At 40.5% G+C, this 10,205-nt stretch overlaps 1 protein-coding gene across 1 annotated transcript in view; it reads right to left on the minus strand.

Annotated features, from left to right (window-relative positions):
* The window catches only part of GALNTL6 (polypeptide N-acetylgalactosaminyltransferase-like 6), a 320,798-nt gene that overhangs the window by 77,075 nt on the left and 233,518 nt on the right, over nucleotides 1–10,205 (minus strand). The window contains exon 6 of the mRNA XM_009330734.1: nucleotides 8,740–8,923. Coding sequence (XP_009329009.1) covers nucleotides 8,740–8,923 — 184 coding nt within the window. The remainder of the gene's footprint in view (nucleotides 1–8,739; nucleotides 8,924–10,205) is intronic.

Here is a 10,205-nt window from a genome sequence, read left to right on the forward strand (position 1 = left end):
TTAGATTGGATGTGAGGAAAAATTTCTTTACTGAAAGAGTGGTTAAACATTGGAAGAGGCTGGCCAGGGAAGTGGTTGAGTCACCATCCCTGGAAGTATTTAAAAGACGTGTAGATGACATGGTGACATGTAGTGGACATGGTGGTGTTGGGTTGACGGTTGGACTCGATGATCTTAGAGGTCTTTTCCAACCTTAATGATTCTATGATTCTATAACATTGCAATAGGCTGTAAAAATTGAAGGGTTAATCAGAATTCAAAAATCTTAGCAAATTGAAGAAGTGAAGTAAAAAAAGGCAAAAAAGATAAAATTGAAAATGTTCAGTTACAAAGTATCACACTGATCTAGGGATAATGAAGATAGATCACCTTTTTGGATGTGGCACTTCAAATAGATATGAAGACAAATGCCTTGCCTTCAAACGTGTAAAATCTGAATTACAAGAGGAGGATGATGAACATTTGGCTAGATACCCGTTCTGCAGAAAATGATGTGGAGGTTACACCACAGCACAAGCCTGGCATGAATCAACAACGTCAAGAAAATATAAAAAGGAACGTAGCCTCTGAGACAGGCAAAGTCACCCACCTATTCTACTAGGCAATGATAAGGCTTTGGCTGGTGCAGTATCTGCTTTCAGTATGGAAAAAGTCCAGAGGAGAGCAAAGGTAATAAGCAGAGATCTAGAAAACACAACTTATTAAGAGAGACTGAAAAAAATAAGGTAATTTACTTGAAAATAAACAATGAACTGATCTGACATCCTCCAGTACTTAAAGGTCTTCTCCCAGTGTACAGTGTACATGACAAAATATAAAGGGGTTAAAGCTGCGGCAAGAAAGTTTCTGATTAAATACTATAAGAATAGTACTGAAATACTGACTAGACATAAATTTGTTCTCAGCCCCTTCTTTTCATGCTTTCACCACACACTGCATTGGCAGCTTAATTTCTTCAGAGTGGAAGTCAGAAAAATCTCTTCACCTCAGGGCTAAGGGGGTCCTATGCCAAGATAGCTGGACAGTCAGAATTATACTATATAGACAAAAAATCAGAAGGTATATATTGGCAGGGGGAGATGCTTCTACGCCATGCTTATTTGATCACTGCCTCTGAAAAAAGAACTATGGGCATTGGAGGGAAAAGGAAGAAAAGCACTGTGATACTCTGGAGTATCTGGCAGACCCCATAGAGTAAGGGGGAAATGACACACACATACCCCCAACCCCAACCGCTCATACTGGACAGACGCTAAAGAGTATTAGTAAACTTGAGCCAATGAGCGTGTATGGAACTCGCATCAATGTACAGATTTGGAAGCTGTTTGGCACGCTGAGGGGTCTGACAAAATTAGTCATTGGTTTTAGTCTTTGTTCTCTCTTCTGTTGGAAGAACTGTAGCACAGATATGGGCTTTAGATAGCAATAGGTCATTCTTTAAAAAACTCACAACAACAAACAAACAGAAATGGAAGTGGATGGAGATGTCAATCCCAACGTTATGCTGGTAAACACTATAAAATGTAAGAGAAGGGTGTTGGTTTTCTTAGTACCAATAGGTGTCACCAAATTCTGCATGAAAGTTCTAGAGAAAATGGCTTGAAAATATAAAATTAAAAATAGAAATAATTATTTTAAAAGTGTGATTTCTGTTTCTTCATGGAAAATTGTTCAGACATGACTTTATAATTTTGAAAGCCAAGTCATCTGTATCAACAGCATGTTGATAGCATTAAATAGCTCACCTGTAATCACTGAGCAACGTATCTGCCTTCTTCTTGGCCACCATCCCAGTCTTTTTTACGTAAAGAAATATTAAATTCATGTCCAGAAACTACTTAGTTTTCTAATTACTGGTAGTTTCGTTGACCCACTCTATGAATCTGCCCCAGCATATGGGCATATAGACTGTCAAGCTCTAAAGTTAATACTTGTGTGAAGTAGCAGGCTAACAGCTCTAGAAACATTACATTCAAGATGTTTACGTTTTTATGCTAACCATGAAGCTCCAAATGTGAAAGAAAATTGGAAATATGAGTTTCCACAGAAGCAGAAGATCCATAGCTACTTCGGCACTGCAGCATTAAGGCATTATGAACACAATTTGTTCCCTTTTGCCTTGGGAGTCAGGAGCCACTAACAACATTCAAGTGAAAAGTTGTGTATCAAACCTGAATCTACCTGATTCAGCTAGGAAATAGGACTCAACTAATTGCTTTAGTGATTCTTGTGAGGTTATGAAAATTATACCAGCAGCTTTTTATCTTTGATTTTTTTTTTTTTTAGATTTTTTTTATTCTGACAGGTTACACTCTGTAGAGTTATCTCTTCTGTCCTGGCCTTCAAAGAAAATGTACTGGTTGTACAGAACCTCTACACTGAAATCCAACCAAAGGCAGGAGAAAATGATTGAATATTCATATCTTCACTCATAAACGGTGTGTTAGTGTCAGCATTTTTCACTGAAAAAATTCTGAGATTTTCATGGTGCCACAGGTGGACAGCAGTTTGTAAAAGCTATTGTTATCTCCACTATTGTTACCTCCACTAACAGTCTTCTACAGACCATAGCTTGTCAAAACAATCAATCAAGACCTTAAATTACACAAACTCACACTGGTTAGAGACTGCTTCTCTGTAGAATGATGCCTTTGCATCAAACATTCCTGTAGCACAGTTCAAAACAGTAGATTATACTCAGGCTTTAAAAAAATAGACAATTGTTTCTGGTTGTGAGAGGTTTTATGAATATGTTTATAGGCAGAAATCAGCCATAAAAGACACAGACTATAAAGCACTGGGAGCTATAGAACAGAAATCATTGTACAAAGCACTTTCTAAACTTCAGAAAATGATCATAAAATTGCAAGAGTACTTGTCAGATTTGAAATGCAGTCTTAGCAAAGACTTTCTTTGCACTATGTTGTTGAAAGTATATATAAATACTGAAAGTAAGGAGATGCAGAAAAAGAGAGTATTTCTGAGAGTATGTCATACTCAAATAAAAAAGCTGACAACAGCTTGCATAATAATAATAATATGATTTTACATATGCAAATCAACAAAAAGTGCCAGGTAATCTTCCAATCTAACACACAACAGGCTACATTAAGGTCGTACGTTACATCCCAGGTTGAGAATCTGTGATGCAAGGGAAGAGAAAAATGTACCAATCAGCTAATTTCATCCCTTGAGTACGTCCAAAATTTTACCAAAAAGTACATCCGTAAACCATAAATGGCCCCTATTACTGTGAGATCTCAATCCCCTAGCCTTTGACAGACTCATATCCAAAGTAGCCTTGCGATGGTGGGTGATTCTATTCCTGTTTTATTAATGGGAAACTGAGTACAAGAACTAAAATGTCTCGCCAGAGGTTACAAAGTTACATCGTCGGCTAGCCGAGTATTTGCCAAACTATTGTTCTGGTCCTTTGCTAGAATTACATGATTCTCCAGCTTTGTCTCCCTTCAGGGGGATCTGGAGATGACAGTTCTATGCCAGAAGGCAAACAGGCTGTCATAGAAAGGAACCCTCAGAGAGCAAGGAGTGGTCATATACCAAAAAACTACTAACTTTCCCAGGTAGGTGCTAGAAGTCCTGCCATCCAGTAAGTAGCACAACACTTCTCGCATCGGTTAGGATTTCCATCTTGAGTTGCAATTCAATAGCAATGCTGTTAGGTCTCACCCGCACCTTTCCCTCCCTCCTGTATCATCAAGTTACACCACCATAAAACTGCCCCGAGGAGCTGTGCAGCCCTTTCTTACCCTAATTGATCTGTGCTGTATTAATCCTCTTGATTAGTTTGTGGTTTTTCCAAATAGTTTTTTGAGTTGAATTGTTGATGTTTTCTTGTCTGGTTAAAAATATGTTGCTGCTGGCATGAATGGACACTGATGCCAGTTTTCAGATCGGGCATGCGATAACATGAATTGATGTAATGTAAGCGCTGCCAGGAAATAAAGAGCAGTCATCCCCAGCAGGCTTGAGTATATCAAACCTCTGCTTTAAACTTCCACAGAGCTTTTAGCCCAGACAGGCTATTAAATCATATAAACTGACATGCTGTATATCACAGTCCATTATAGTAACAAGGTTATCCTATTAGTTTAAGTGGCAATCGCTTGGGTTAGGCAAACTCCTCCAGAGACTAGAGTGCTTGCACCACAGAAAGAAACAGCCAAACAAGAGCATGCTCTTATGCCCCAAACCCATATATCCCATAAGGGCATAGTCCCAAACCTCTGCCACGACAGAGAAACAAACCAGCGAGAGATGATAATAAGCCAAGGTGATCCTTGCCACAAAGGAGGTAAACATCTCTGGTCCTCCCTGCTTATAGACGAGAAGATTTCCCAAGTATCTCAAATTCCGCTGAATGATCATTGATCCTGGGATCAAGACAGTGAGCATCATCATGACATGATGATGATTTCACGATTGTCTGACAATTTCCCACAATACATCAGAACATCAATTTGCTCTGTGTCGATTACACAACCCTGAATACATCAGAGGAAAATAGCATGAAGCCCCCTTCAGAATATACTGGGGCAGTTGTACACGACTCGCAAGAGAAAAACCACTACAGCCAACTGTGATGAGCTGCAAGTGTGACAGATCAGCTGAATGCAATACAAAACTTCTATTGTTTCCGTGGCACATAAAAAAGGGAAATCAACAAGGAGTTCACAGATTTAGTCTCTGGATTGGAAGACAACATTATTTAGGGGTGAAGTCCATTTTCCATGCCTCTAAGGATTCAATGTAACCTGCAAAGCAGCAACACAGATCTCTCAGAAAAATAGCTAATCTTAAAGGCTACATGAGATCCATTTATAGAATAGTTGTTAAACCTTCCTAAACACCACAATAAGCATAGAGCAATATCCAATAATTCACATAAGAGATCTGATTGAAAATACATTTTATATGGCTATAGTCTGCTTCAGTGAAACCTATGGGAAACTTGGTGTGGCCAAACTACGTGTGAACCAAAATGATAGATTTTGTAGATGAATGCAGCCTGATCCAAATGCAGTTATAAATTTGTCATGTGACTCCCAGGTTGGTGCTAGTACACCATCTGTACCTGAATTTGACACTGGGCAGGCTGGAAGCTTCTGAGAGTGTTATACAGTCCTAAAGTCATAAACATCAAGCCAAATCTTGGTGTAAAGCTACTTGTTGTGAACAACTGCAGAGGGCCTGAGAATGGGTGTGGGTGTACATCAGGAAAAGCTGAGATCTGGAACGAAGCTCCAAGTTCTGTCACAGCGAAGGGTGATGATGCTGCCTGAGTGGCACTGCAGGTGTATGAACAATAAAACATGCCCATGCTCACACCACAAATGGATGACAATGCCTAGATTCTTCACAAGAGGGTTTTGAACTGAAAGACTGCATCCAGATAGATGTCGTCCAACAGGAAAGTGCCTGTCAAACACTGACCATAGTGGAGTACAGTTGAAAAAAAATAAAAAGTGGGGAAAAATTGATTCCAGAAACAGTAGCTCAGCTGGCATTGGAGCTCAGTAAGCTCTGTGTTACTGTCACACCAAAAGCCTACCTGACAAAACTTCAGTTTGTGGTGTCTACAGCAAACACTCTGCTGATGTCTGCCGCAGCAGTGTTTTGATCACGTGCAGATAGAAAGCAAACGCATCATTCAGATACTATAATGACTGCTCTTAGGTCTTCTGTAGTTTGATCTGGTTTTACGTACATTATTTCTTAGGTTGATGTGACCTTTTCTGCTTAACACACATACTGAGTTGGCATTTTAAGTGAGGGAAAAAACTCAGCAGTGCAATTTTTGGATCATGTACCCATTATTTGCTGGTGCCTTACTAAAAATGTTGGCAATTTTCCAGTTCATTAAGGATCAGCTCAGATCTGATGCTGCTGGCAAGAAATAAAGCTATTAGGATACCAATAGCAAAATATTTAACCTAAATAAAAAAACCAAAATCCCTACTGCTTACAAAATAGTAACACAATAATTATGGTGCTGGCTGAAGCTATTTCTAGTTTTAGTGTACATGCACCTAAAGGAAAACTCTTCTGCCTCTTTAATTCTGTAGAAGTTGTCTTGGTCAATTAAGTTACTGATATGTAAAATGCTTTGTAATGTTTACCATACTTGTTGTAAGCAAGGTATTAAAAGCTTGAGGTGTCAACAGAGAAGGCCCTAGGAGAAAAGCCATACTAACTTTGAATTAGAACATAATTCCTCCCCCAAGCAAAATTCATACTGATTATTTAAAACACTTCTATACCCTTGCCATTCTAGGCAGAGGGTACTTTTGAGCAAAGATATTGTCCTAGCTCAGCCAGCCTTCAATCCTGCTGCCATGTGTGGGGACAGACACGGTGGTTCCATGTGCAATGCTGCTTTTCCACCTGCATTGCTCTGATGTGGATCCTGTGATGGGGAAAACAAAGGAAGACTCTCACTGATTTGTGTAAGAACTGGGAAGCCTTTCCACCTTTCTGGGGAGACGACTACTCAGATTACAAGAGATTTATAGGTTGATTGTCCTATATGTTGTTCCTCGCAAAGCCATTTATCTGTGTGTCTTACAAATGCAGGCAGGGCAAGGTGGGTATCAACTGCTGCCATGCTGATTGTAACAACAGTTCATGCAAAACCACCACATCTGTTCTGTACTGCACAAAGCCTCTGTTCTACAAAGTCTGCCGTGAGTACCTCCTCTTCAGGCCTCTCCTGACTTTGAGAGATGCATACTACAAACTGCAAATGTGTGAAATGGCTGATAAGCAACCCTGTAGCTACACTGGCAAGATGTAAGTTTTACTTATACACAAACTTTGAATGCTGAACCAAATTATACGATGTGCTATGTGACTTTCAGTAAGCAACAAGAAATTACAACTGCTCAGAGGACCAGGAAGACTTGTGGAAGAGAATGGAGGCTCTAGCAACTCCAGAGTGTTATGTGATTGCACTAGCTGCATCTATGTTGTGGAGTGGTCACATTGGCAGCTGATGGAAAGTACTTCATCAGCACTTACACCAATGCAAGACGAAGTCTGATGGGCCTAGATGGAGATAAGTAAAAAGGAACAAGTAGAATAATGAAAATAAGCCCCCTGAATGCCGCAATTACCTACTTCTCCCTGTACAAAGCTGGTCATTCCCTGGATATAAGGGTCAATTTCTGCATGAATCAGATCCATTACTTCAAAATAGTGCAGAGTCTGGGACAGAGACACAGGTTTTCTGTTGCTATTGTTTCCAAGTTTTGTTTCGGGAAGGGGAAAATGCCGAGTTTTTAAACTGCCAAAACCTGCAGTGTGGAGTTTCAGTCAGGGCTACTGACAGTATCAGAGCCAGTCCTGCTGCCAGCCCTGCTGGGACGCTGTGCTGGTTTTAGCTGGGATAGAGTTAATTTTCTTCACAGTAGCTCGTATGGGGCTATGTTTTGGATTTGTGCTGGAAACAGTGTTGATAACACAGGGATGTTTTAGTTACTGCTGAGCAGTGCTTACACACAGTCAAGGCCTTTTCTGCTTCTCACCCCACCCCACCAGCGAGTAGGCTGGGGGTGCACAAGAAGTTGGGAGGGGACACAGCCGGGACAGCTGACCCCAGCTGACCAAAGGGATATTCCATGCCATATGACAACATGCTCAGCATATAAAGCTGGGGGAAGAAGAAGGAAGGGGCAGACAATTGGAGTGATGGCGTTTGTCTTCCCAAGTAATCGCTACGCATGATGGAGCCCTGCTTTCCTGGAGATGGCTGAACGCCTGCCTGCCCATGGGAAGGCGTGAATGAATTCCTTGTTTTGCTTTACCTATTAAACTGTCTTTATCTCAACCCATGAGTTTTGTCACTTTTACTCTTCTGATTCTCTCCCCCATCCCACTCGGGGGGAGTGAGTGAGCAGCTGTGTGGTGCTTAGTTGCTGGCTGGGGTTAAACCACAACAGATGCGTGCTGTGTGAGAGACCTGGAGACTTTGCCAGATTGAATCATGTCTGCCTGTCTGTCTGTCCTCTCTCTGCTGATGCAGATTAATCCCAGCTGATCCTTACATGAGACTAATTAAAAGAAAAGAAAAGAAAAAAGGATGTACCTTTGTGAAGAGTAGAAGGACATTCCTGTGAATGAGCTGATCTATACAATACTGGGATCGGAGGCTGGCTTATCAAAAATTATTTACAAATCAGCTTGATGCTGTTCAGGTTTGACAGCCCTGTGTTTTACAGGGGGCTGTAGTTACAGCAATACATACACAGTAGCAATATCACCAGTCATAAACAAAGCATCTGCTGGCAGAATGTGGACTTAGCTATTGATGCATGTATTGCATCAACCTCCAGCAAAGAAAACATTAAACTAAAATCTGTTCAGGAAGTGCTCTGTGGAATAAACAGAGTAACTGCAGTCACATTCATTCCTTGCCCAATGCCAATACTTTCTCTTAACTACAAGTATGTGCCTGTTTCTTTTATGCATAACCACTGGGACAGGAAAGATTGGGAAGATTTGTGTTTCCAGGCACAGCTTGTGAATTCTGCAACTTGTTGCCCTGACCTTTTTCCTAGTTTTGAGGTTTTATAAGCCTATGTAGAAGCTCTTTGCTTCTACTGCTTTTCATTACTATGAAGTGGCCTACATGGAAATTTCTGGGCTTGGATTCTTCTGCTACAGTTACCTTCTTTGCTTGTTCTGATTCATGTTCACACTCTCCCCTTTATCACTACTTACTCAAAGGGGTCGCTGGGATCAGCTCGCTGGAGCTCTGGAGGAATCGGTATTCTTTTGTAGTACATTTCCCAGTCAAAAGCTCCTCGCATGGCATCCCCCGCCTGTGCCTCGTAGCCAAAGTGATTGTGGTCAATGACATCGATCATAGGACACACGATGGTTTTGTGGTTTAGTGCAATCTGGTCTGAAAAATGAAAGTAGAAAATAGGAAATGGCATGTCTAGTCAAGCCATCTATCATGTTACTGCAAAGCGAATCCCACAGGTTTTCTGATGTTTGAAGATTGCTTGCTTTGTTCCCTATGGCCCCCAAATAATTTCATTTTTCAAATCCGTATCAAACCTTTATCTAAAGTGGACTTAATGCAGTTGGGCAATGATTAGAAGCATTTACAGTTCTTTAAAGGGAGGCATATCCCTGTGAGACCCACAGGAGTCCAGTCATCTATATCTCTGTCACTTTGCTACTCTGAGCTGTCCCTAATCTGTCAGCTACGGAACAAGCCAGCAAGCAAAATATAAAAATACTTTTTCAGCTGTGGGGAGTGTGTATGGCAAGCTCCTGTGAGAGAGATTTGCGTTCCCAAATGTGAATCTCAGCCCTTGCAACCATTCAGCCGCTGTTCTTGTGGCTCTAGTGTGCATCAGCTTTGAGATCAAATGCTACAAATTAAAGGCAAACTGCAACACGAGGAACAAAACAGGGCTTGTGTCCTTTTTTGTACCAATCTTTGAGATATAAAGAAGGCCCCACAGTATTATTCTTACTCACCTGTTTTCTAAAGCAAGAAGTTTCGTTTGTTTGTTTTTTTTTTTTTTTTTTTTTTTTTTTTAAAATACAACTGTGAGGATAAATCAAATTCCTATCTCTAGTACAAGAGCAGGGTGGGCCCGAGTCTTCTTTGGTGAATCCTATTGCTTAATCCCGTGGAGCTCCTCAGAAAAGAAAGAAAAGTAAAGAAGATATTCCAAGCTGCAAGAATTAGGCAGAAGAATAATGGTTTGAAATGAGGAAGTAGAGGGAAAATTTGTAGCTGCGTTGGCATGAAAGGACAGTAGAAAAACTATCTATGAACCCTTGAAAAAACAAAATCTCAAAATTCCAAGGATAATAAAGCTTTCTCTCCAAATGGTAGCCTAGATTCTTTAGAAAATGTAATACATTGTAGGGCCTGTGTGGAAAACTTGTTTTTTGCTTTTAAGGATTAGGTTTCACTGGTGCTTGGTAATACCCTAAAAAAATCAGAGGGCTGAGTGTGGAATGAACACTTAGATAGGAAGGCAGGTAATACTGGTGTAATGATTAATAATACAGATTCTGCTTCCTTGCTTCTGAAGGACTGAAATTAAGAGAAAAGATTATGTTAGCAAAACATCTGTAATTTTCATATTTATTCTCAGTTGTTGTTTAGAGACTGTGCAAATGGGGGAACAATGCTGACAGCTAGTAAGAAATTACTGTGCCTG

The sequence above is a fragment of the Pygoscelis adeliae genome, unplaced genomic scaffold, assembly GCF_000699105.1.
Source record: "Pygoscelis adeliae isolate BGI_AS28 unplaced genomic scaffold, ASM69910v1 Scaffold167, whole genome shotgun sequence".
Classification (NCBI taxonomy): Eukaryota; Metazoa; Chordata; class Aves; order Sphenisciformes; family Spheniscidae; genus Pygoscelis; species Pygoscelis adeliae.